Raw genomic sequence first — 27,116 nt, 5'->3', positions numbered from 1 at the left:
ATAAAATATGCAAATTACCCATTTTCGAGTGTCCCAGTCCTGCTGGCTGTAGACTCCTTGGAAGCAAGGTTTGTGTCAAATTTCTTTCCTCCCACCCCTGCCTGGTGGTGTGCGTGACACAGAGTAGGTGCCTTAAAATGCTTGAGTGAGTGTGTGAAGGAGGGAGGGAGGAAGAGAAGGAAGAGAGGCTGGGGGGCTGTTGGGCCCTATGGTGACTGGCAGGTGGAGGATGGGTAGAACATGGAGGCTTCTCCCTCCCCATCTGGTTAAGATTATCGTCCGTCTGGACCAAGTGGCACGACCTGTCTGAGCCTTGGTTTCTCGTCCTGGTCAGGGTTTGCATTTCCCCCACAGACTGTTAGAAGTGGGTGGCCCAGAGCCTGAAGCCCCTTACTTAGCACAATGCCATGTTCACACGCAGCACTAAATGTATCTTGGTTGCCTTCCCTGATCCCATGAGCGGGTTGACTTTTTGTGGCTCACCATCACATCTTTGAGATTGATGCACATTGACATGTGTAGAGTGTAGAGAAGCTCTGCCACCCAGTGACTCGCCGCAGGCCCCCACTGTGCAGGCGGGCTGTTCAGAAGACTCCCCAGCTCACTAGTTCCTGGCGTGTAACACGATACCGTTCTCTGCCAAGAGGGCAATGGATTGCTGGCCTCACGCTGTGAGGCCACTGTGACACTTGAATTGTGCTTGTGCCGTTGAGCCTTAGCACAGTGCCGGGCACACCGTGGGGATGCAAGCAATATTAGCTTATGTTGTAGTTGCTATTACAAACGATTAGAATAGGCTTCTTAATATCGTCTTCCTTCTCACCCCACAGTGCACCTGCTGCAGAGTACCCTCTCTAGGAATGGCACCCCACACACCCAGCCCCCAATATGGGGAAGCTCCCTCATCCTCAGCCCTCTCCCCACATTCACTAGGCCCCTAAGTCCTGTCAAAGCTATCCCTTAAATCGCTCTTAAACCTTTAAGTTTCCCCACCCCAGTGCCCTCTTTAGCCACCATCGACTCCCCAGAACACACAACAGCCACCTAGGACCTCCCAGCCCCCAGCTTGCTATTTGCAAGGTCATTCAGTATACCAAAATGAATTTATTTACTTCTTTATTTATTTTCACGCCTTTTGATATTAGGTTGTAATATTTCCAACATAAAATTAGAGAAGAAGGGCCTCCCTGGTGGTACAAGGGGTTAAAACGCAACCTATGAAGCTATCCGCAGCCAGTGCAGCACAAGTTCGATCCTCAGCCAGGGAGCAACCCACATGGCGCAGCAGACCTCTCCTGACTCACCCTCTGTTCCCTTCAGCGGTGTATTTCGGTAGATCTGCCTGTTCTGTTCCCCACTCTGTCTCTGGTGAATCCTCTCAGCCCCCATATTTCTGGCCTGTACCCCAGTTCTTGTATGCATAAATAAATAAATCTTTTTAAAAAAATTAGAGAACAATGCACATGCACATGTACTCATCACCCAGCTTCAAGCTAAACTTTTAATTGTAATTCAGTCCCCTTTTTTCTGAATAAATGTTTGATGATCAGCAGGGGTAAAGAAGCCATTTATGAGGGATATCCATTTTGTGATTATAGAAACACTGGATTTTTTTCCCCACTGCTGTTCCTATACCCTTTTGACCCTTTTTCCTCCCCCTCTTAAATCTCAGAAATCTCACTTTATTTATTGGTGTCCACTTGTTTTTATACATATTTTGGGTTTTTTTGGGGGTTTTTTTTGTTTTTTTTTTAAATAGAGGCATGTTTTATTTATTTATTTGTTTGTTTGTTTGTTTGTTTGTTTATACATGCACTGGGTACAGTCAGAAGCGCGGGAGGGTCAGAGAATTCACCAGAGCCAGAGCGGGGAGCAGAGCAGGCAGAAGGACCAAAGTACACTGCTGAGGGGAGCAGCGGGCGGCAGGAGAGGTCTGCGCGCCATGTGGGGCCCTCCTCTGGGGACCGGGGAGCAGCCAAGGATCGAACCGGCGCCGCAGAGGCCATGGGCAGCTTCGCAACCCAGCGCTCAACCTCTGCGCCACCGGGGAGGCCCTACATATTTTGTTTTGTCGAATCATCCGCTATGTAAATGCCCAGTATTTGTCTTCGTCATTCTGACTTTCTTTATTACATATATAATTGCCTCAAAGTCCTTCCATTTCACTGTAAACATTTTGTATTTCCTTCGAGCTGAGCAGTATTCCATGGTGTGGATATTGCACATCTTCTTGATCCAGTCCTGTTAGTGGTTCTTAGGTTGTTTGCAGGTTCTAGCTATTGTAAATAATGCTGCAGTAAGCATTGTGGAGCATATGATTTTTTTAATTAACTGTTTGATCTCCTTTGGATAGCTGCCCAAGAGTGGGATTGCTGGCTCAACTGTATTTCCATTTTTAGTTTTTTAAGGTAAATCCAGATTGCTTTCAAGAAATGGTTGCAGCAGTTTACATTCCCATCAACAGTGTAATAGGGTTCCTCTTTCTTGGCATCCTCTCCAGCACTAGTTCTTTTGGCGTCTTTTTAATATGTACCATTCTTACAAGTGTGAAATACTCTCGTGTTGTGATTTTTACCTGCATCTCCCTTATTTAAAGTGATGATGAACAGTTGTCCATGTGTCCATTGGATATTCTCTGCAGTGAGTTGTGTGTTCAGATCTGCTCCCATTTATTAATTGGGGTTTTTTTATTGTTGCTTTTGTTGTTAACTTGTATAATTAATATGTTTTTTCTTAGCCCTTTTTCAGTTTTATAATAGGTAAATATTTTCTCTTTTGAATCTACTTATATTTTCTTTTGTTGTATAAAAGGTTTTTTTAATTTGAAGTAACCACAATTGTCTATTTTTGCCTTTAATTTTCTTTGCCATAGGGGTTGAGTCTCCAAAAATATCTTTTATCATTGATGTCATGGAACATATTGCCAGTGCTTTTTTAGATATGTACTTTATTGTTGCAGGTCTTACATTAAATTTATATTAGCTGTAGGTTTATAATAGATAACCTTTATTATATTGAGGTAATTTCCTTCTAGTCCCTTCATGTTTAGAGTTTTATGAATGGGTGCTAGATCTTATGCAATCCTCTATTTTTTTTTTTTAAGATTTATTTATTTATTTATACAAGCACTGGGTATAGTCAGAAGCACGGGAGGGTGAGAGAATTCACCAGAGCCAGAACGGGGAACAGAACAGGCAGATTTACTGAAATACACTGCTAATGGGAGCAGCGGGTGGCAGGAGAGGTCTGTCGCACCATGTGGGACCCTCGCTAGTGGCCGGGGATCGAACCAGTGCTGCAGAGGCTGTGGGCAGCTTCGCAGCCCAGCGTTCAACCACTGCGCCACCAGGAGAGGCCCTGCAATCCTCTATTTTTAAAAGAATTAAAATATTTAAAACAGATTTGAGCCCTCTCCCCAATCTCATACCTCCTAGAAATTGACTGTCTATCCCGAATTTATTGCTTATCTTTCCTTCCCGTAACTTTATAACCTCACTTCTTATCCAGGCAGCCACATACACCATAGCGTAAGTATGCATAATAAGCTTTCACCTCTACAAACTGCATGCTCTGTTTTTTTCTGCACATTACTATGTGGACTTCCCATTACACTTTGATACATGTGGCTCCAGTTCTGACATTCTTGCTGCTGTGCATAGTGTATTGTAAGAAAATGCCACAATCTAAAGACCTAGTCTCTCGAGATGAGCACTGTTTCCAGTTCTTTGCTCTTTCAGACAAGGCCTCAGTGTACACTTGTGCCTCTTTTGCATCTGTAAAAGAGAAGCATTGCTGGGATGGAAGATGGGTTCATCTTCAGATAGACCTTTCCTGGGCTTCCCACAGCACTAGGATTAACCACAGACTTCTTAGCTCCTTCAAAGTCTCTGCACAACATGGCCCTGTGGGCCTCACTATGCCTCATGTTCTTGCTACACTGAATTTCATCTGTGTCTCAAACCACAACCTTTGTCCTCCCCTCCTTGCCACTTCAATTCCTCCTGACATAACTGGCAGGGCCACCTCTGAACCAGTCATCAGATTCCCAGAGGCCCAACGTGGCAGACTTGGGGAATGTGTGAAAGCGCATCTTCATTCCTAATTTGCACCAGGACTTTTTCCTAAGCAGGTTTATACTGAACTGTAATTCACATACAGTGAAATTCACTCTTCACTCCTAAGAGTTCTGGCAATCAAAATATAGGCTAATTCCCTCATCCTCCCCAAATTCCCTATGCCACTTTGTAGTCAGCTACTGCCTCTCACCCATAGCAACCACTGATCTGGCTTCAGTCCCTGCAGCTTTACCTTTTCCAGAATGTCATCTAAATGGTATCACCCAGGAAATAGTTTTTGAGTCTACCACCAGCGTCTAAGTCTTATGCTAGGCCCAATGGAAGAAATAGCAACACATCAGGAAGAGATAGCCATTGCAGTGGGATACCTTTATGGAAACAAATACGTTTCAGTACAATTTAATAACTTCCTTTTTTTTAATCAAATTCATATTGTGTTTACTTAGCATCAAAACATGTGCTGCTGGGTTGATTCCTCACTACAACCCAGTCTGCATTTTTCAGGGAGGAAACCAGGATGTTCCAAGAAGTTAAAAATCCTTTTCAAGGTAACACATTTGGCTCATCAAAGTAACTTCCACCCCCAGCTTCAGTACCTTAATGGTCAAGCCTGAAACCCCTACTTTTCATCATTTTTATCATATGGAAGGGAGCAGTTCAGAAAGTCTTGGTGTTAATCAGAGCTTTTTTTGCTATTTTTCGAAAAAGAAAAAAATCATTATGTCTTCCTGCCTGTTGAGACTGTGTTTCTAGCTCTGTCAAGATGTCGAGTAGTGGCAGCTGACTGTCCTCCGGGCAGTGAGCACCAGGGCCCGGGGCCCAGCCATCTCACCAGGGCACGTTGGGCGCTTATTAATGGGTTTCGTTTTGTCCCGCTGTTCCTGCTGGTGGAGCTGGGGTGTTTACTGGAAATAGCTTTCTAAAGAATGACTCCTTCTTTCCAGTATGATGTTCTGAGAGCATCGCCTCATGGTGTCTGCAGCAGGTCCATTTGCTGTGGCATCTGTCCATGCCTATCTAAACACGTGGTCTGAGCCTGCTTCTGTGACTTAAGACACCATGGCATTTGCGTGCGTGTGTGTCTGTCAGCAATAAAATGGTCCCCCAAGAAGAATACTCAGTTTCAAGTTGTCTGTCACATTTTAGACCGGAGACTTAGATCCCAGGCATCACATGCCCCATGCATTTCAAGGGCCAGACAGGGTTTTGATCTGGGGGGTTTTGCTTTTGTCTGTAGTCACTGTGGGGAGTACAGAGGGACACTGGGAATGTGCGGTGGAGCCTCCTTCATTCTGTCAGGGTTCTCCATGGCAAAAATGCATGCAAGTGGCTTGCTGAGAATGCCTGGAAGAAAGAAATGCACAGCCGCTGCGGTCACTCGGGGAGATCTGCCTATGCCACACCCAGAACAAAACACAGAAAGCACTGGGGCAGCGGCATGGTATGATTTGTTAGCCAGGCGGCCATGATTTTGACCTTGCTGTGGGTTAAAGGACACAAACCTGAGAAGAAATCTGTTTATCATGTGGGGAATTCATGCCATCCTTGACAGTATACAGTGAGCAAGATGGATGATCTGCCAAATCGGTCCCTCGCATGGGTGAATCAGGGCAAATTTACAGTACAATTCCTTTGCTGCTTCAGATACAAAAATAACATTTGCTGGGTTTTATATCCAGTTGTATGATGACCTGAAGGTGAGCAGTGAAGAAATGCGATTTGTAGGATTCATATTGCCTTAAAGATTTATATGGACTATTTCTGCCGTTTGCATCTGTTTCTTTTACATCTTTCAGAAACCAGTGGGTTTTTTTAACCTGGTTTTCCAGGTTGAGGACACAGGTTTATGTGATGGCAGAGCTCTGTACCAGTTTAGGCAATAAACAGGCTTGTTAGTTGAATGCTAGTTCTTTTATTTGGGATTTTGCTCTTTCTGGGTATTTATAGAAATACCCCTAGTATTTGGAACACATTTTCCATCCTCTCGAGTTCAGAGTAGGTTGTTATTCAGGATATATGTGTCCAGCAAGGAGCACTCCAGTTACATGGGCAATTGAAATTCAATTATTACTCCATGTTGTGTTTTCTGCTTAGTCTGGTAGCGAGTATTTTGGGGTGCCACCCATGTGTGCTGATGTTCAGTGGATGGCCTGTCCTCTGAGGCTTTATTACCTTTCTGGGGCCATAGAGTCTAGGGGACAACACCTGGCCCAGCCCCTCACCCCTGGGGCTAAGAGGCCTTGTCAGGTACCCTGGGGGAGGGGCAGGGATTACAGGAAGACACTATAAAGGCAGTCTTTAACCTCATGGCCAGGACTGCAGCACTAAGTCACTTTGCCTTTTCCTTCTCGACACCATCTTTCTCTGTATTTGGAAATCTGGAAATAGCCAAAGACTTTATCCCAGACAGCCCTTAGCTAGAATAGACTTCAGGTTTTACAGGTGATAGGTACTAACAGAGAGGCCAGGAAGGGCAACTCACTCACAAGTTGGGGGCGGGGCTGTGCACTGGCCTGCTTGTCTGCCCAGCCTGTCCTGAACTGGGGGAACAGAGCGGGCTCTCCTCTTCTGTTGGTCCCTTTGGGGTAAATACAGTGGAGTCACAGTGAGACCCAGCTGGGGTTTCTGAGGCTCAACCCTGAGCTGCTAGGGGCCAGCAGCCAAGACCTCAGGTCTCCTCTTTAAAGGGGTTCATCACTGTGGTGACCACATAACGCATACAGCCCTCATTTAAAATAATATGTCCGTTCACTTTGTTATGAAAATTATGGACAGATCAAATTTGCACATTATAATCTAGCCAAAGTGCTTTTGAATTACAGAATTGTGGGGTTCCATTAGAAGAAATTGTGACACTGATAGCATATGATCTATATGACTGGTTTTTTAACAGCATGCCCTTATAGTGAACCTTTCACAAACATTTTATTTAAATCTCTGGTTCTTCCTGCTGCTGTGTGTGGTGTTGTTGTTTTTAATACAAGAAAAAAAGAGGTTACTCTCAGTCAAAAACTGAAACAATTCATGTAACCCCTTAGACTGCCATACTGTAGCCTTCTCATGCAGGGCGTTTAATTAGCATTTTCTAGATGAGGAAAGTTGATGTGCATGGTAAAAGACAGCTATTTTCAGCTTCAGTTTTTTGTGTGCTTTAATTACAGAAAGCACTCCAAAGACCTCTGCCAGCTGCAGCCCTGCGCCCGAATCACCGATGAGCTCTAGCGAGTCAGTGAAGAGTTTGACTGAACTGGTCCAGCAGCCCTGTCCCCCCATTGAAACAAACAAGGATGGCAAACCCCCAGAACCCAGCGACCCGCCCGCTTCAGACTCCCAGCCCACCACTCCACTGCCTCTCTCCGGACACTCGGCCCTCAGCATTCAAGAACTGGTGGCTATGTCCCCAGAGCTGGACACCTATGGCATAACCAAGAGGGTCAAGGAAGTGCTGACGGACAACAACCTCGGTAGGTTCCTCCCGGCCACTTTTTCGGGAGGCAGCAGTCCGCTGCCTGTTGTCTGGAAGAATGGGTGGAAGGGGACTCAGGCTAAGCCAGCCAAAGGGCTTCAGTGTTTACAGGTGGCCTCCAAGAGCACAGACATCCTACAGTTGTGAACAATGAGAGACTTACAAGGAGCCTAAATCTCTAAGGTCAGCCCTAGCCCACTCCCTCTCTTGTGCCCCAGCTGGCAACCTCTTCAAAGATATGTGCACCAGCCAGAACAGACCCAAGCCATCCTCTCTGACCACCCTAATTGGGCCACACCCAGTAGAACTCCACATCTTTGTGGACACCAGAGATGGGCAGGATCAACATCAGCCCAGCAACATCTGGATAGCTTAGTGAAAATGTCTAGCAGACTGGGTCCAAATTCTGACCCTTCCACTTACTGTATCTATAATACTGAGCTAGCTACCCTCTGGGCCTCAGTTATCTGGAACAATAGTGCCTGACTTGGGATTGTAAGTAGCAGCATTTCCCAGCACCCTGCCCAGCAGCTCATGGCCTAGTACTGCTGTCCCTGCTTCCTCATGACACTGTCTTGGGTTCCCCAGCCCCTCCACTAACCTGAGGCAGCCCCTAGAGAAGGTTTCACTGTGCCTCCCACTGGGTTGCATACCCAGGCCATATGCCCTGTCTGTGGCTGTCATAGCCCGGGCCCTCTGCCTGAGGCGACTCTCTGAGGGCTGTGGCATTGCTAGTCTGTAGCCATGGCTGTAAGAATATTAGCGTTTTGTCCTTTCAAACTAATTATGATCCCATAATTTAGAATTGACAGGGTTCTCTTGGTTTAGGCATCCAGAGAATGGAAACCTCCTCTCCCCAAATACTGTGTCCTCCTTATTTCCTAATATCAAAGTCAGCTGAGCAGCATTCTCTGCAGTGCTTTTTAAGACAGTTCCAAAGAGTGGTTGAAATTTGCCCAGTACCTTCCGAAGGATGAGAAAAGAAAGGAGAAAGCAGGGAAGTAAGTCCCAGTAGTTTTGCATATGGTGACTTGGGGTTAGGTCAGCTTATCCACCCCACTTCTTGTACAAAACAGAAAAAATAACATCCATTGAGAGCATTTTTCATTAAATTAATTTATACAAATAAAATTTTAGCTATTGATTTTTTTTTTAAGGACTGTGTGTTCATCGATTATTGAAACATGCAGGGGTACCTGCACATGGCCTGACAAGTCAGTCACAGACCTAAGGACAAGGGCCTGACCCAGAGCTGCTACCCACTCCCTAGGGACTCCCTCGGACTTGGGTTTGAAACTTACAGAAACCACAGGCCTGCAAAATCACCAAATGTATCTCTAAGTTAAAATGAGTGACACCAAAAAAAAAATGTATTTCTCCAGCCCAAAGCTTTCTGTGCAGTAAGCTTCTCCCTGGACCCCTGTCTTCTACCAGGCAGTGCTCTGCCGTCTCCACACAGCACAGCGGTCCATGAGCATAGATGGCAGACGGGAGCTGCAAAGGGGGTGTTGGCCACTTATGGCCACTGCTCCTCCAGGGAAGGGCCACTGTCTGTCCCGGTGTCATGTTCCCTGGGCTTCATGGGACCAAACACGAGCCTCTGTGATCCATTCTCCATTTCTGCCTAATAAGTGCCGCTCGTACAAGCTCTTCCACCAGGTCATTCAGGTTATTCCTAGTTCTTGTTTGTGCCTTTGAAAGTGGTGTCCCCTCTTAACTTACAATTGAATGACTCTAAGAGAAGAGGAATTTTCTTTTTGAATTTCTGACGCACATCGCAGACTGAAGCCGCTGTGCCCTCCAGTTAAATGCTCTTATCAGCCTGGGTGGCAGGCTGCCCACCACTGCCTGGAGGACAGCCTTCGAGGGAGGGGCTTTGATCCACTCTGAGCTACAGCAGCAGCGGCCGCTTGGACTGCAGGAACAAGCCTTAAGAATTGGAAACGGCCTGCCTTTCAGGAAACCAGAGTGAGGAGCTCGCCCTCCTTCTCTTTCCCGCTGTGACCTTGGGTCAAGTGGGCTGTTTTCTCAGCAAGACCTGATAACCTTGCTGATGGTGAAAGGAGACGTGCAGAGGCCCTGTGGTTTGAGGTTGTACAAGAGAGGTCTCCCTGTGTGCTACTTAACCTCTTGAGCTTGGTTAGGGATTAACCAAGCTGAGAAGTGCCCCAGGTGTTATCCGGGCCTCAGTTCACCCAAAGCCTGAAGACTTTATTGAGAGTGGCATTGTGTTGTCAGCAGAGTTTAAGGGTAATGCTGACTCCATTGCCAATAGGGTCCAGTTGAAGAAATCCTTCTCAAAGTGCTGGCTCCAACGCTGCTCCCCTCAGCGGTGTATTTCATGGTTCCGCCTGTTCTGCTCCCCGCTCTGGCTCTGGTGAATTCTCTCACCCTCCCGCGCTTCTGACTGTACCCAGTGCATGTATAAACAAGCAAACAAACAAACAAATAAATAAATAAAAAACATGCCTCTATAAAAAATAAAAAAAAAGAAAAAAGAAAACTTTAGGGAAAAAAAAAAAAAGGTGCTGACTCCAAGCCAGGATTCAGCTGACCAGACTCTGCACCTTTAAGTCCTGTGTCTGATTTTAACCTGACACATCCCAGGACCTCGAAAATGACCCTCTTGGTTCTGTTTCTCTCTAGGTCAGCGCTTATTTGGGGAGACCATCTTGGGGCTCACCCAAGGCTCCGTCTCCGACCTCCTTGCTCGCCCAAAGCCTTGGCACAAGCTTAGTCTGAAGGGCCGGGAGCCCTTTGTCCGGATGCAGTTGTGGCTGAATGACCCCAACAACGTGGAGAAGCTGATGGACATGAAACGGATGGAAAAGAAAGGTAACTCCCCACCGCCTGCCCCAGCCATTTGCTTTTTCATTTATAAATGTGCTATGTCTTTTAAAGCCTCCCTGCAGAGCTGATGAGGGACACTGATCTGTGACTGACCAAGGGATTGTAGGTCAGGGCAAAGGATTTTTTTGGCTGTCATCAGCTAAGGGGTACCTAAGGAGATTTGTGGCTTTTTCTACCCAGCAACCTGAGCCCAAAGGCTCAGCACTGGGGGAGCACTTTAGTAATTGTTCACAGTCAGCCTAGCAGGCAGTGTCCCCTTATTGTTCTTTAAGGAGATGGGGCCACCAAGAAGCCAGTGCACAGTGCTCGGTATGGCTCCTTTGTTTTCCTTTGCCTTGTTGGATGAGTGGGCATCACAACATTGACTGTACATGCACCACACCCCAGGGGCTTCCACCTAGTATCTCATCAGAGAGGAAATTAATGAGCATATCTGTAGGAGACTCAGGTTCAGAGAAGTTCAGTGCCTCCAGTAAGGTCACCCGGCCTGGACCATGGCAGAACAAATTCAAGAGCAGGTTTCTTTCCTCTTACTTTATAACAGTCTGTGGGGCTGTACCTAGAAACAGCCTTCCAGCGGCTAAGTGCAGCTTTTGTCCCCAAATGCATCTGGAACCCTTTCAAATGTTGGTCAGCATTCTTCTTGCACCCTGGAGCTACCACATAAGAGAAATCCTAAGGGGAGTCCTTGTGGCAAAGTAACACCTGCCCCATCTCAGGGCTTGCACGCCCTCATGCTGCTTCTCCTCAGTCAGTCTTCCCTTCACCGGGCAGTCTCAGGTCACCTGCCGGACCGTGAGCTCTCAGTGGATGAATCTGAATCCCATAGAGTGGAGACTGGGCCCAGCTGCTGGGCTGGCCATAGGCTTGTGCACCCTCCCGAGTCTGCTTCTGCAAACGACCTCACAGCCACCCATGCGGCTGCACCTGCCCCTGTGCATCTGAGCAAGGGGGTAAGGGTTGGAGCCCCTCTTTGGAGCCCAATTCAGCAGGAGAGTCTGCCATTCACTGCTAGCCAAGCATGTCTGTGGTCGCCCCATGAGGGAAAGGGCTGGAGCTCCGGAAGGAGCCAGAGTCTCTGGTGTATCCTCTCGGAATAGAGACTGCCATCTCTTGCCTGCCTTCTCTTTGCCAGGCAAGATGCTGAAATTTTACTCACTCCAGACAACTCTCCCCAGTACAGATGTATTTTCTAGAGAAAAATGAGGCTCAAGTGTTACAAAACTTGCTTCATTTTACTAGCTAGCTGGCAATAAGTGGGGAGCAGGAACCCAATCATGGGGCTGTCAGACTTCAGAGCTGGTACTCCCGGGTTCCGCTGCCCTGTCTGAACACTTGTCACGTGGTAACCATGTACCCAGGCAGTCACCTCTCACCCATCTCGGGCTCCAGCCTGCCCTCAGGTGTGTAAGGCTCTGGCACAGGCCACGCCCCTCAGGCAGCTCTGGGCAGCTGCAAACCCTGCCAACTTGGGGCACATTAGCCCCCAAATGTTTTAACTTCATTGTGGGAAGTTTCAAATACAAAAAGGAGAGACAGTGGGCTCATGGGTATCATGAGCCCAATATACCCATTCCTGAGTTTCCAATTTATTCATACTCATCCAAGCAATTGTAAAGTGTTGTGCCTCTGCCTGAAAGCAGAGCCTTGAGCTTGGTGAGTGCCAGGAGCTCCCTCCTGGCACCAGCCCTGGGTCTACCACCCCCTGCTGTGTTTCTTTCTTCTGGGCCAGTAGAAAGGAACCTCAGCCTCACAAACAGCTCTTCAGGGACTCCCTGGGCCTCCAGTCCTCTTTCCACGCGGGCTGTGGGCACCATCTTGTGTTATAGAAGAGTTACTGTTTCAGCTCAGCCCTCACATCCCAAGGTCCCTAAAAGTGACTGTGGCCCCCAGGGACCTCTCCCTAGGAGATGCCACTAAAGGAGCCCTGTCCAGCCCAGGGGAGACCAGCTATTTACCCCTGGCGATCTGCCCCCTGGGAGGGCGCTGACCAGACAGGCCAGGCCAATTTCTTTCTGGCCTTTGACTTTGATCATATTCATTTTCTTTAGGGGGAGATCTGCCTTCTTAGTTGTCCTAGGTCTCGTGCCAAGATGGCAAATTCCTAAGTAACTCCCTGGTCTGAGCTTCTCCATTGTAAAGTGAGGACAACCCTGCTACCCTTTTCAGGTTGTGAGGCTTAGAAGAGCATGGCTAGTGGAACTGCCAGCACATATACATGCTCAGTATTTTAATGATAGTCGTTAAAATAATTTGTCTCCCTTTTAAATAAATGAAAATAAGCTGTGCTCTCAGGCTAGCCTAGATTAGAAATCAGGCAGCTGAGGCTGCAGGAGTCACATGAGCACTAAGCCACCTCGTCCATACACTGTGCTTCTCTGTTTTGCTTAAATCTCTGCGTGCTTGCCTTCTTTCTCTCCTCCCCATAATCCTCCTTTCTCTATCCTAGCCTGCCTTGTTTTCCTTCATGAAATGACCCTTGAGCCAATCTGATCACACGGTCACTAGCACCTGGACACACGCAGGCGCGGGCATAGGCTAGCCCTGGGCTGGGCTTCTCCCCCTGTGGCTAGATGGACGCTGGCCGTCACTGGCCCTGAGACATTTATTTGAGACCCACACATTGGTGCTGCTGAAGTGTCTCCCCAACTTGCTGGGCTCCCTCTGGGTGGGATGGGGCTGCGGGTGCTGGCCACCAGGCAGGGCAGGCCGGCAGCACTTAGGTCAGACTGAGGTCGTCAGCCCGGTCTCACTCATGAGCTTTGTGACCTAAGCAAACCAGATCACTTCTCATCTTCGGTTTCTTCATCTGTGAATAGGGGTAATAATGGTCTTTCTCCCGTCACATAACTGAGGACTAAAGGATAAATGTAGCTGCTGCTGCTGCTTCTGATACTCCCACTTACTATTAACTGCCATTTGGATGAGATAAGGTCTCTTTTCCATCAGTTTTAAGAATTGTTAATCAGATTGTATTCCACACTAGTCCACTAGAAAGATCGATATGGATGGGTTCATTTGCTCAAGAAAGTCCGAATGGTGTTCAGTTTGAAGCATAGCTGGTAATAAATGATGCAAAACCACAGAGGTTCCACTCTAGGAACCCCGTCCCGTATTCTGGAGGTGCCCCTAGTATTCAGCACGCCCCTAGTCAGTGCTCACAGTCCCTCGGCCGCTCTGCTGGGCCCTGCCCCCCTTGCAAGCTCTCTAGGCCTGAGTCAAACCCCCGTCTCCTCACTCCACTGGGCCTTGCTTCCACCCCTCTTTCTCCACCACCTGCAGGTCCCCAGCTTCCCTCTCCCCTTTCTCAAGACAGTGGCGCATAGACACTGCCTTCCTCCATGCTCAGGTCTTGCCTCACCCAGGGGCGTGGCCCACTGATCCACCTGGCACGGGCCTCGAGTTCCCCTAATCTCCTCAGCCCTTGACTGTTCCACAGCTCCACAGAGTGGTCACCAGGTCTCCAGGTATCTTCTCATCACCGATGCAGAGGGCATTCTGGGTCCTTGCAAACTTCCCTTTCTGCAGCACTGATGCTGAGACCGTCGTTCTCACTCGTGCCTCCTGCTGCATCATAGTCTCGGGGTGTCCTCCCATCTCTGCACCCCTCATGGCTGCTGCTTCCCAGGAATAGCCTCTGCATGTGGGCGTCTTCCAGGGTCCGTTCTTCACCCTTCTTTTTCTCATTGACACCACTGACTTCAAATACAATCTCTGTTTTCTTTTAAATTGAGAAACACTGCATTACAACACTGTGTAAGTTTCAGGTGTCTGGCATTAGAAATCAGCACGTGTATCTACTACCCTAAGTCCATTTCTATCCTGGACCATACATTTGACTCCTTACAGTTTCTATTCTGATGGTTCCAGATTGCTTTCTATGGCCCAGACCACAAAACCTGGGCCTAATACCTAGCCAGCTGCCTACAGAACATCTCAAAGTAGATAAACCTAGCGACACCCCACTACTGCACATTTTCTGAGACAAATCATCATCATCTACCTTTTATCTGCTCCCCAGGATGCCCAACCTGAGGACTGTCTAAGCCATTGCCCAAGCGGAGTCCAGGAACCATCCTCGGCTCTTCTCCGTGCCTTACTTAGCCAGTCACCAAGTCCTGGCACTTCTGTCCTTATCACCACAGTCCTCTTTTCCCCATTTCCACTGCCTAATTCAAGCTTTTTTCATTCTTACCTCCTAACTGAACACCTTCCTCCCAGTTCTTCCCACTCCAGCTCGTTCCTCAGATGTTGGCAAAGCAACCTTTCAAGAACATGTAGCCAGCTATATCATTCCCTTAACTTAAATCTCTTCATTTCTTCCCGCTGCGTCCAAGCTAAAGTCCAGACTTCTGGCCTACCCCAGAAGTCTTCTGGCTCTGCCTGTCTCTTCAGGGGTGTGTCCAACAACCCCCCACCATGGCCGTTCTCCATGTGCACACACACGCATGCAGACACTCTGTGCTATGTTATACCTCTGTGTCTTTGCACGTGCCGTTCTACCTTCTGGAGCCTCCTCCCGCCATCTTCATCCTCCGCACCTATTGTTTTCTAGCTAATCCTTCCTTGTCCTTCAAAATGCAGTTTAAACGTCATCTCTCCTGGGGCACCTCTCCTGACCCTTCCCAGAGGGATCTGAGTCAGCTTCCTCCGTGTATGAGTCTGTGTCCCTGGCTAAACTGCTGCACGGGACAGGTGGGGAGCTCGCAGCGTCAGAGCAGCTCCCTGATGTGTGCATGCGGGCTTTCAGGATGGTTCTCGCCCCAGCATCCTGAGATGCTGTTGGAGGAGCAGAGCAGACAGCCTGCTGCCACAGTCTACACAGAAGTAATCTCGAGCCATGGCTTGTGTGTCCACGGGGCCAGAGTCAGGCACATCTCACAGCTGGGCCTGCTCCTCAATCTGACTTCTCTCCCTCCCTCAGCCTACATGAAGCGGCGGCACAGCTCAGTCAGCGACAGCCAGCCCTGTGAGCCGCCCTCCGTTGGCGTGGACTACAGCCAGGGTGCCAGCCCCCAGCCCCAGCACCAGCTGAAAAAACCCCGAGTGGTGCTGGCTCCAGAGGAGAAAGAAGCTCTGAAACGAGCATATCAGCAAAAGCCATACCCGTCACCAAAAACCATCGAGGAACTCGCCACCCAGCTCAACTTGAAAACCAGCACCGTCATCAACTGGTTCCACAATTACAGGTACATCCTGCTCCCGGCCCCCACACACTGGAAACTTAAGAACTTGGTGTGTGATTAGTTAGTTGGCTTTTTATGTTGTTTTATTCACTTTGAATCCAAAGATGTAGTGTCACAGTTAGCGGCGTCACTTCATAAGGGAGGGTGTAGGGTTTAGGCCCATAGTGGTCAGTGCAGCACAGTGGCTTTCTGATGCGTTCTCAGGACTTCTTCTGTATGATTTTACAGACTAGTTTGATTAGCTTTGTAATTAAATAAACTAAGTAGTGTAAGGCCCTTTCTTAATTCATAAGTGAAGATTTATTGAGCATCTACTAGGTCTCCAGGCACCAAACTGCGTGCTTTAACCAACACTGTATCATTTGACCCTCACAACTATTATGAGTGATATAGACTACTGTATCTTATAGATGAAAAATACATCATTCAGGGGACGTGAATAACCCCCTTGAGCAGGTAAGGACCCAGTGCTATCTTGTAGAAGGTAGACTGGGGTGTAACACTGGGATAAATAATGAAAATCCACTGATAGACAATAAATTTGTTGACTATGGCTGTAACCAAGACTCCCTGCTGATAAGACCAAGAATTCTCAGTAGGCTGATAGAAATTCCTGCTTGATTAATGATTTGTAAGTGGCCGTCTCAACTGCTACTTCTCTTCAGAACATGGTTTTCTCCAGGGCTCAATAAATCTGGGGTCGGTGCTCCTGTTCACACCAAGGTGCCAGGTAGAACTCTGTAGCCGCCATGGGTGGGGCCTGATGGTCACTGAATCAAATGGCGCAGGGCAGATCACAGATATTCAGGGACAAGCAGGAGGAGGGAGTCTCTGGCTGCCTTGTCCGCAGGATATGCTCTGCAGGAGTTTCTGAAGGGGCCCAATAAATCTCACAAGTTCGAAACAAATGAGATATCTTTTAAATATTAGATAAGAGCCAAAATAACATCTTTACTGCTGATGAAGGCTCAGTTAGCAGATGTGTGAGAGCCAGATAGACCCGCTACCTGACCTCCTAGAACCAGGCAAATGTATCCATCATGGCAGCTCTGGTCCCAGGCAGGGCTTCCCATGTGCTCCCACAAAGACAAAGAAAGTACAGGAGCCTAGTACAACCAGCTTATTCATCCTGAATTTGCCAATCAGATAAGAACAGGCAGAGTGGGGCCAGCAGTTACAATAATGGAGCTCCCTCTGTGTAGAAGGAAACTTCGAGAGTAGTAAACGAGTATAATGAAGACGAATGAATGGAAATGTGGGCAGAGGCTCATAAAGCCTCTGCTTGCCAGGTGTTATGCAATCTCATTTTCACTTTCCAGACACAAAGATACATTCGAATATGTACTTTCGAGTCCTCTGCAAACTATACTCATTTTAATGCAAGTGTTGTAACTCTGGACAAGTGTTGCGAAGATGTAGATTACTAAGTATCTGGGCAAAGGTGCTACCAATTACACAAAAAAATCCCCAAAACCATTTCTGTGGGCCCTGCTGGGCCCCCTTTCCCCAACAGGCCCCAGTTCTGAGTGGCAGGCACTGCCTTCGGCCAGGGGCACTCTCCAGCTTTCTCAACTCATCTTGTTGGCCTTCTGGTGACCATGGTGGTTGCTGGTCACTGTGGAGACACCTCTTCTGTGCATTTAGTATAAACAAATTCAACTCTACACCCTTAGCAACAATAAGGAGAAAAGGGGAAGAGGAAAAATAGCAATAGACCCTCAAAATTCAGCTGATAAGCTCAGGGCTAGATCAAGAGTGGATGCGCAATAAATACTTCCTTTCAACAATCACTTGAGAGCAGAGGAGGCTGGGCCAAGTCAAATAAGAAAATCAAGGGCAGAGGTTAGCTTCAGATCTAGAAATCTGGAAAAAATCTCCTAGAAGAGGTAGATGCACAGAATCTTGAAAGAGGAACTAAAAAAATGTTATAAGCTAGAAGTAAGTCAGAGGAAAAGTGAGCACCAGGCTGTTCAGAATTGGCATAAAGCCACGGAACTGGAGTCACCTGCCTAAGGTCAACCAGGAGGTAACATGCAGCACACAGGTTCAAACTGAGCGCATGCGCTCTCTCTGGCTCTAGATCTTCCACTAAGCATTGAATACAGACCAGCTTACCCTGCTAGTCCCTGCAGAGCTTCAAAGAAGGACTGCCTCACAGTAGCACTCAGCGCACCTTCGCCCAGTGTGTTCAGGTCCTCAGTGAGAAGGCAGCTTCTTACACTCATTCTACAGGGGTTAGAAAAAGTTGCTTTTCTTTTCTCCTGCCCTAATATCAACTTTTTCCCCCATTCAAAAAATAAAGTTTTACTTCCCCTCTCCTTCCACCCTAAGGCCATTAGAAGTATCTTAAGGTGGCCAATTACCTGGGAATGCTAGAACCACATACCCCAGGACACATGGTCTTCTAGAACAGGTCCACCCAGTAGGAACTTCCAGCCCTAAAAGCCATGGTGTCCCATGAACCTTGAGTAACTTGCCCAAAAAACAGATCTGCTCCTGGAACCTGGTCTTTCTAGACCAGAAGTTAACCTCATCAACATGGAGACAAATCTAGGCTAAGAAGGCTGATATCTCACATCTGCCAACCACTAGTATGTGCCAGACACTGAGCCAGGAGCTTTATAAGCATGTTATCTCCTTGGGTCCCCTGATCGGTGGCCACTTCACAGCAAACTGGCGAGTGTGGCAGCTGGGAGCTACGCCAAAGGCGTGAAGTTGTCCTTCCCTACGCCCACCCCTTTCACCTCAGCCTTAGCGCTTATGACGGGGAATCCGCCATTCAAAGGGCAGCCGGATGGTGAAAATAGCTCCTTTTTTTTGGTCTTCTATATATTTTATATTATATATTATACATGAACATTTTACTTCATCTGAGTATCTCTGAAAGAAAGCTACTGTTCTCCATATCTTTAAGAAAACTGAAACTCGGGCCTCCCCGGTGGCGCAGCGGTTGAGCGCTGGGTTGCGAAGCTGCTGGCGACCTCTGTGGCGCCGGTTTGATCCCCGGCTGCTCCCCGGCCACCAGAGGAGGGTCCCACATGGCGCGCAGACCTCTCCTGCCGCCCGCTGCTCCCCTCAGCAGTGTACTTCGGTCCTTCTGCCTGTTCTGCTCCCCGCTCTGGCTCTGGTGAATTCTCTCACCCTCCCGCGCTTCTGACTGTACCCAGTGCATGTATAAACAAAACAAACAAACAAATAAATAAATAAATAAAACATGCCTCTATTAAAAAAAAAAAAAAAGAAAACTGAAACTCAAAAAGTTAAGGAAGTTGTCTAGGTTGCACAGTTAATAGGTAGTAAAGCTATATTATAAGCCCAAGTTTGCCTGTGCTCTGTCCTAGGCCAGGCCAACACCAGCTCTTAGGTCCCTGTTTAGCTTCCCACTTCCCCAACCAGAGTGGGATGGGACCAGTGTTCACTGACATTCTCAGATGCCAGAGGGCTTGAAAGCCAGCAGAGGCCTCACCCTCCAGCAAGTGCCAAGGACGCTGTTGGCAGGAGCTGCCATTTCATGGGCTCCAAGGTAGCCCTAGGAAATGAACAAAGTGTGTTACTTCAGGAACTTCTGCGGGGCTTCAAGACCTCACCCTACATCTCTGGCTCAGAAATCATCTTCACAACAAGGGTCAGAGCTCAGCCTGTGCAGCGAGTTTGTAACTGTATAATAGATAACCAGACCAGAGTCTGACATACTGGACTAAATGACAGTGAATTCTCCCTGCTTCCAACACCCAGTGGCTTATAATGGGCTCTCAAAAAATGGTAGCTTTATTATATGTACTGCAAAAAAACTTCCATGCATGCCTAACCCAAGGGCTTTCTGCAAGCTGTTTCGGCCAGACACTGGGTGCTAATTCACCTGAAGTGCTTTTCCACTAACAGTTGGCACATCATCAGAGGTTTTTCAGCTCTTTGAAAGAAAGACCTCCGAGACCTGTGATTGAGCCTAGACCATGAGCATGGTGGCAGGTGAAACATGGAGCAAAAGGACTTAGCGAGACCCCCTTCCTGATGTCAACAAGGGCTTCAAACCCAGGAAGGCCAGCGCCCTTCTGTAGTTGTCTCAGACCCAACAAAGAACAGCAGTTTATTTCCCACTGGCTGAACTCAGCTTGTTCAAAACTTGCTGAAATACCGGAGTACTTTTCTGGTCTCCTTGCTTGATCAAAAGTGACTCTTTCCAGGTCTTCTCCTTTCTGGTGTGGGAATTAGCTGAAAACACATGTGGTGGTACCCCTACCCCCGCCTTGACAGGGGGGGAAGATTTTGCTTTGGGCAGTAATGATTAGTGCTCTCCTGAAGTCCTGATGAGGAAGCAGCTCTCGTTCATCCTGCGGGTCATGTGTTACTCCCATCAGCATACACTGCTGTACACCAAGCATCATGCTAGGCCTGAGGTGTGCAGTTCCGAATAAACAGGAACACAAGGGGAGATGGGTGGGACGTAGGTGGAGGCAGCATACCACTAAATGATACCTGCCTCCATGCCATTGGAGAAGAGGGTACTTGGTCACCTGACCGAGGGACAGCTAGTGTGAAGGACAGAATCTGGTAAGCAGCCTGGGCTTTACTCAGGCTCCTGGCTAAGCCAGGAGCGGTGTGCTGTGTTCAGGAGCAGGGTGCCTTTCCGGTTGTGAAGCGGCGCTGAGAGGCTCTGCCGTGCTCTGTGGGTGGTAGAGGCTTCAGGGACTCTCTGCCTGGGAGGGGATGTGAGATGCATGGGGTGGAGAGAAGGGGTGTGGCCCTTGGGAAGGGGGCTCTTGCCCGCCTGCGTGCTCCGCCGCCTCACGAGGCCCTCCCCACTTCTGTCTTGCAGGTCTCGGATCCGCAGAGAACTGTTCATTGAGGAGATTCAAGCTGGGAGCCAGGGCCAGGCTGGGGCCAGCGATTCCCCGTCGGCCCGCAGTGGCCGGGCAGCACCGAGCTCGGAGGGCGACAGCTGCGACGGCGTGGAGGCTACCGAGGGCCCGGGCGCAGCGGACGCCGAGGAGTCGGGCGGCCCCGTGGCCGCCGCCAAGTCTCAGGGAGGGCCGGCGGCCGAGGGGGCCGCGGCCCCGGAGGAGAGGGAGGAGGCGCCGCGGCCGGCAGAGAAGACGGAGCCACCGCCCTCGGGGATCGCGACCCCGGACATCGCCGACGACGAGGGCCGGCCCAGGGCACCCCGGCCGCCAGTCGAGGGCCCCGCGGACGGCCCGGGGCCCGTGCCAAACCCCGCCGCCGCGCCCGCGGCCGGGGAGGACGCCGCTACCTCAGCCGCCCCGCCGGGGGAAGGCCCCTGCCGGGCCCGAGACGGCGCGGACCGGAGTTCCGCCTTGCCAAGCACCAGCGCGCCCGCGGCCCCGCGCAGGGCCAGCTCGCTGCAGAGCCTCTTCGGCCTCCCGGAGGCGGCGGGCGCCAGGGACTCCCGAGACAACCCCTTGAGGAAGAAGAAGGCCGCGAACTTGAACAGCATAATTCACCGCCTGGAGAAGGCGGCCAGCCGCGAGGAGCCCATCGAATGGGAGTTCTGAGGGGCGCGCCCGCCCTCTCGCCGAGCAGGGCCGCATCTGGCCGAGCTGGGCCCCGCTGGGCCGAGCTGGGCCGTGTCGGGCCGAGCCGGGCCGAGCGGGCCGAGTCTGGTGGAGCTGGGCCAGGCAGAGCAGAGGGGCGGGGGCCTGGACCCTGTTGCGCACTTACCGCCCTGCGGGCCACAGGGCAAAATCGCCATAGGCCAAGGTGCATATAGAAAACAAAGGAGCATTAAGCCCAATCTATGTCGTGTTTTCAAGGAAGAAAACGGAAATGTGTAGTCGAGCTTTTTTGTACCCTGAAGTGTTTTTTTTATTGCCCTAAGTGATTTCCACAGGTTCTGGAATAACTCTTACAGCTTTGCCTTGCGCCCTCCTCTTTCGTGTGGGCTTTAAAAAAAAAAAAAAATCAAACCCACACATTAAAAGGGGGCTTTTTATCTGCCATCTAATGGCTTCAGAGCGATAATACACTATTATCTTCTTAAACCAGGAAAAGGGGGGGGGGGGATTTTTCAGAAAAAATTAAAAAAGAAAGTTTTTGTAGCTGTTCAGTTGCCACTAAGAGATTGCACAGTCAAACCGACTCTAAACACACTAGTTTGGATTCCTAAATATTTTCAAGTAAAGAATCTTCTCGTTTGAAACTTTGAATTAAAATAAAACACATTTACTCCACATATTTTTTAACAAAAAGAAAAGTCACATCAGGAAACTATCTGATTTTGTGGTAGCTGACGTAGTGTTTTCTTGTACGTGAATAGAATCCTGACATGTAGTGCACATTGATCCATAGCTTTAACTGACTCTGGGCTTTTGCTGACCAGGGTTTGTTTAATACACTCCATTCTAGGCCAAATCAGGACAAAAAGAAAAGATCCGAATCTAGGTATTTTATAATCTGCTTTTTAACCTCTAACCGCAGAGCACGCTGATCAGACCTCATATCTCGGAGGTTTAGGAGACAAGTTAGAACTGTAGCATGTACCCGTTCATTTTGTTTAATTTATGGTGTCTACATCTGTGTTAGTGCGTCTGCACATGTACGAGCATTTAAAGACAAGAGGAAAGAGTAGGCCCCTAAGGTGGCAGCAGGCAGGTCTGGGGCCACACAGCCCGCCCCTTGTAGACAGCAGCCTTTCCTTGGCACAGAAGACACCACACCTCACACCACTCTCCCGGGCGCCTGATGGACTGAGCCCCACCAGGGGACGCCGCTCCCTGGGCCTGGGCAGGGCTCGAGCGCACGCTCTCTCCCCCTTTCTCCCCACCACAAGCACTGATGACTGTTGACTCCGTGGGAAGCTTCCTTCCCTGCCGAAGAGAGAACGTGGCAGTCTGGGCTCTGCTCCCACCCCCGTAGAGATGGCCCAAACTCACACCAAAAGGCTGATGCTCTTCACTTCCAGACCAGACCATTGGCCCTCCATTCATTTTGCCTCTCGGAACGTTCTTTTATGCACAGTTTAGGGCAGTCTAAGTACCAATCAAAAGTCTAACTTGTCTCTGATTCCTCCTGTTGTCTATGTGTATATGCGTGAGAATAGAGGTGGATGAGAGTGTGTGTGTGTGCGTGTGTGCAATTTTATACGTCTGTGTATTTTCTTAAGTACCTGTGCACACATAGAGTGCATTACTGCCACCTTTTTTCAATAAGCTGTTTTATCAGTTATGGCTTCTACAAGTTTGCTAATTTAGACTCCTTTATTGCCATATCTTTAAACTAACAATAGATGATTTCGGTATATATATATATTTTTTTTTGCTTATTTATAGGTGCTGTATTTTATTATCTGATTGTTAGGAAGGGATGAAAGGGGCAAATATTCTTTAGAGGGATAGACTGCCGGCAGTATTGGGTATAATTTACAAGATGTAGTTGTCATACTGTATATTACTGATTGAAAACTTTTTGACCGTATTGTGTATCATTGAAACCTTTGTCTTAGGTCAACATCTTTGGATGACATTTTAATGGTGCATTCATTATTTCTTAAGTTTAATTAATATTACCTTTTTTGATTTGGGGGGGTGGGAGGGAGTTATAATTTTAAAGGTATGCTCCCGCTATTACACCTCAGTGTGCTTGTATTAATTAACTTGTAGGACTTTGACTGTAAGATGTGAAACCACATTTCTTGCATGATGTTTTAGAAATTATGTATTTCATTTACAGTCTTTTAACCTGCAACTGCAGCACTTAGTTCAAGTTTTCACAAATTTAAGAGTCACTACACTAAAGACAATGCCTTTTCATGAATACGAAGTTTTCAGAAGGCTCTAGGAGGCTGGGAGGCAGGCCGTTTGTCTTTTGATGCTTGCATCATCTCTGAACTTGAGATCTGGTTCAGTGAGAAGAGAATTCACAATGGAGGAGCTTAGGGGAAACGGATTAACATCTGGCTCGATTCAGGTGCATCAAGAAGGGCGAGTTTGCGTTGGGACAGTGAGTAGCAGAGCCCCTGACAGTTCTGTGGTGTCCTCTCCACAAAAACCTCGAGGGAATTTTGTCATCATGTGCGATGAATTTCTGAATATCTCATTTTCATTAGAATGAAAAGCAGGGAATTAAAACAGGAAATATTAGGGTAGTGTTTTAATTTTAAAGGCATGACTGTTATTTACAAAGGTGTTAAATCCGAGGAAATTGAAAAAGTATAAATAAGTCCATCCTAGTGGCCAAATAGCAACAGCCTAAAACAGCCACTTCGGCTCTTCCAAGCAAATTAGTCACTTGTATTGTTTTGTTTTGAACTAGGTTATTGTTGATTTCCATTCTGTCTTTTTTGCCAGACTTACATCTGGGTGCTCGATACAATCAATTGGTTAAGTTTTGCTTGCAGTTCTTTGTATTTTGTTCTCTATTTATTTTTTTTTTAATTGAGATCCCAACCCTATGATTGTTTGTGGTAAGCTATCACTGTCTGTAATACTTCTAAGAGCTGTCACTAAAAAACAGAAACCCTTGGAGTGGGGGGACTGTCCCCTCCTCGCTGGGCCCCTCAGTTTGAGTCTAAGGGTTGATCTTTCATCGTGATAAGCAATATTCAAGTGCCTTGAACAGCACCCTCTCCGTGGGGTTTGCCTTCAGCTGGCTGGCGTTCCACGCAGTAGCTCCCACAGACGGCCGACCTCCTCCTCCTTACGCTCCATCAGTTTAAAAAGCTGATTTGTACCTCTCCCCTGGGGAAAACGGTTCTGTATAAAACACTAACACTTAATTACAAGCTCCATTATACCATTTTAAATGGCTTCTTTTTTGTTAATTGGAGGCAGTGTTCATAACTTAAGGTTTTTGCCATTACTTAGCTGGCTAAGTGGAGGCTCAGCGTAAAATCAGTGTTCACGGTCAGCCTCTTGACCCTCGCTTCCTGCCCACTTATTCTTGTGGTGTCTGAAGTGGAAGGTGTGTGGCTCCTGCCCAGACCCGCGCCACTCGCTTCCACTGCCCGGCTCCCGGGTGACCTCTTCTCTTGAACCTCTGGACCAGGCAGGGCATCTGTGATTTCTGTCCACCAGACAGACGGCTCTTCTTTAGAAAGGATCACCACAGCCACTTATCCTCAGAGCCAGGCTGCCTGGGGCCATCATCACCCGAGGTGGCTGATAGTCATCTCTGGGGCAGGACCAAGGCAGACTCCCGGGAGTGCAGGCTTGTGAGAAGGCTCCCCAAAACGCCAGGATCTCGACTCTCGTGATTACTATCAACCATGGCCAAAGGGGTCTGGGACTGTGATTGAACAAAAAGGTAATCGTTCCTATCCTCCCTGGGACAGTTCCCTGATTTCCAAAGCACAAATGCCCCATCCTACCTGTTGGCATCTTTGTTTTTTCCCCCACTTGAAAACGCTCCTGTCCAGTCTGGACGTTCGGATCTGCTGATTGGTGGCCCAGACCCTGGCGCTGCAGAGCTTTGGGTTAAGTGTTCCCCCGTGCTATCTCTGGCCACAAGACCACCATCACCACCCCCCAGCCCCCACCCGACCCACTTGGCCTGCTCTAGGAGAAAGGACACACCCGTGTGCCTCCTTGGCCGGGACCACGTCAGCATGCAGCTCCTGAGCAAAGCAAATAGGTAGCAGGTTGTGATTTCTCTGCCAAAGGGAACGCTCAAGGCCCCAAGGTCACACGCAGTCCTGCCTGCAGAGGTCAGGATAGCAGTCACCAGTGAGGCTCGGTCCACGGCTGGCCCCTCCTGGCTAGCGTTGGACTGGCTTTCTTTGTTCTCCTGATCTGTGTCCTTTTATACAGGAGTGACCCATGAACTCTGTGGATGTTCTGTGCAATGCTTCTCACTCCTCTCACTTGAGAAAAACCAGTCTCCCTGAAGATGGCAGAGGAGCCAGGGAGGAGTATTGGCATGTCCTCCTGGGGTTGGCACAGAGTTAAACAGTGATAGTGAATTACAGATCCTGAGCTGGGAAACAGCAGCCTTTGCCTTAAATACCTACGACAAGCCCACTCTCACAGGCCTGTGTCCACAGAAATCTGCCCTCCGCCCCCAGACCCCTGCTCTGAGGCCAGTAAGCCAGCTGTGCAGGACGTGTGGCGTGGCCAGGCTCCGGCCTGCAATGTAGCGCGTGGACTGCAGCTGCATCCCTTTAGGCTGGACATCTGGCTCCTCCCTAGATGTCCTTCTCTTGTCTTCACACTCTTCATTTGTCCCCTTCTACCTCACTAACCTGTGCTCCCACCCGACGTCACTCCTCACTTCACTCCCTTCAGAACCGTGAGGCCAGTGGGTTCAGGGAGAGAAAAGGCTAGAAGTGTGGCATCTGTGTGTGTCTTGGCCTGGTGGGTAGGCTGCTACTCTCTCTTGTGAGCACAGGGTGGACAGACAGCTGAGTTCTGCGAGGCACATGGATTCTTCTCTTGACTTCCACCTGTTCCTGAAGCTCCCACAGCTGTTTCATTTGCAGGCAAGGGCCGTCTTGGGCCTCAGAGGAGCTTGTTTGGGCCTGCCTTTGCTTTCTGCCTGTTCCTGCTCAGCTGTGAAGATCCGTCACAGCCGTTCCCCTTGCCCTGGGCTGCCCCTAAATGGCCATGTGAGGCCACTTGCCCAAGATTCCTACGTGGCGTCGTGTCCGCCACAGGGAGGTATGAGTCCAGTTTGATCTTTGGAAACATCTCCAGGACAGAAGAGGATACGGCATTCTTCAGCTCATGCACCCAGTCTTAAATCATATGGCTCTCTCTTCCCCAAAGAATATTCCAGTTTCTGCCCAGTGCCGAAGAAAGCCAGCTGGTTGGATGGTGGATCCACTCCCTGGTGGCCTGCTGGGACGATGTTGAAAGTGGAGCTGCAGGATTTGTGTCGCCATGTGCTTGGGCACTGACGGGGAAAGTTCACGTTTAGGAGTCTCCTTGCCGCTACGGTTTCATTTGGACCAGGAGGCACTAGGGGCGGCTTCGTGACCCCCAAGGCCGAGCTGCACCCTCAGTCACAGAGTGACAGCCAGGACTCTAGTGTGATGGTGTTCCCTCTCCCGGTACATTGGATGTCAATCTACCCGGCACAGTCACTGAGCGAATGCGTCACTTAGACAGTATTTCCCATCAGCCTCGTTGTAGATGAAGACTACCAGGAAAGAAGAAGAAAGCAAGTTCCTAATGATAGGTCTATCAAGATCCTGCCTTTAGGAATGTGCTGGAAGCTAGACCAGAGCCCTGGGGCTAAGTGAAGGGTGGAGGGGGGCGGCAAACTGAGCATGAGATGAGCCCCACCCCAGGAGCCAGGGCAGCCTGAGAGCCTGATCCCTGGCCAGGAAGACGGTGGAAATGTGATTTCCTGCCAGCCCCACTTGCAGGAACCAGCCCCACCCACCCAGGCCTGGCTTCCCACCTCCACTCCCCTCCAAAGATCGGTGTCCACGCCGTTAAGTGGCATCATCTCCATTTTCATTTTTGGATGAAGTGACATTTAGCTTTAACAAGACATTTCCAAAGCGCCTAGTCTCCTCCAAAATGCTGACTTTAAAAGTTGGACATTACAGGCGAAGAATCCTAAAAAGGCTAGTGAGAGAAAGACATT

The 27,116-nt window shown here is 48.9% G+C and overlaps 1 protein-coding gene across 17 annotated transcripts in view; it reads left to right on the top strand.

Annotated features, from left to right (window-relative positions):
• Nucleotides 1–27,116, top strand: part of CUX1 (cut like homeobox 1) — a gene marked incomplete at both ends in the record, with an annotated part of 322,665 nt that overhangs the window by 280,749 nt on the left and 14,800 nt on the right. For 8 of the 17 annotated variants that reach the window (XM_084251643.1, XM_084251642.1, XM_084251640.1 and 5 more), the window contains 4 exons: nucleotides 7,238–7,540; nucleotides 10,189–10,377; nucleotides 15,317–15,581; nucleotides 20,395–21,088. The exons of the other annotated variants lie outside the window; for them this stretch is intronic. In XM_084251643.1, the coding sequence (XP_084107769.1) occupies nucleotides 7,238–7,540; nucleotides 10,189–10,377; nucleotides 15,317–15,581; nucleotides 20,395–21,088 (1,451 nt within the window). Of the gene's footprint in view, nucleotides 1–7,237; nucleotides 7,541–10,188; nucleotides 10,378–15,316; nucleotides 15,582–20,394; nucleotides 21,089–27,116 lie in introns of those variants that run through there. 17 annotated transcript variants of the gene reach the window in all.

Source organism: Talpa europaea, assembly GCF_964194135.1.
Source record: "Talpa europaea genome assembly, chromosome: 12".
Taxonomy (NCBI): Eukaryota; Metazoa; Chordata; class Mammalia; order Eulipotyphla; family Talpidae; genus Talpa; species Talpa europaea.
The sequence above is the reverse complement of the archived record's forward strand: the minus strand, read 5'-3'. Positions and strand labels throughout refer to the sequence as shown.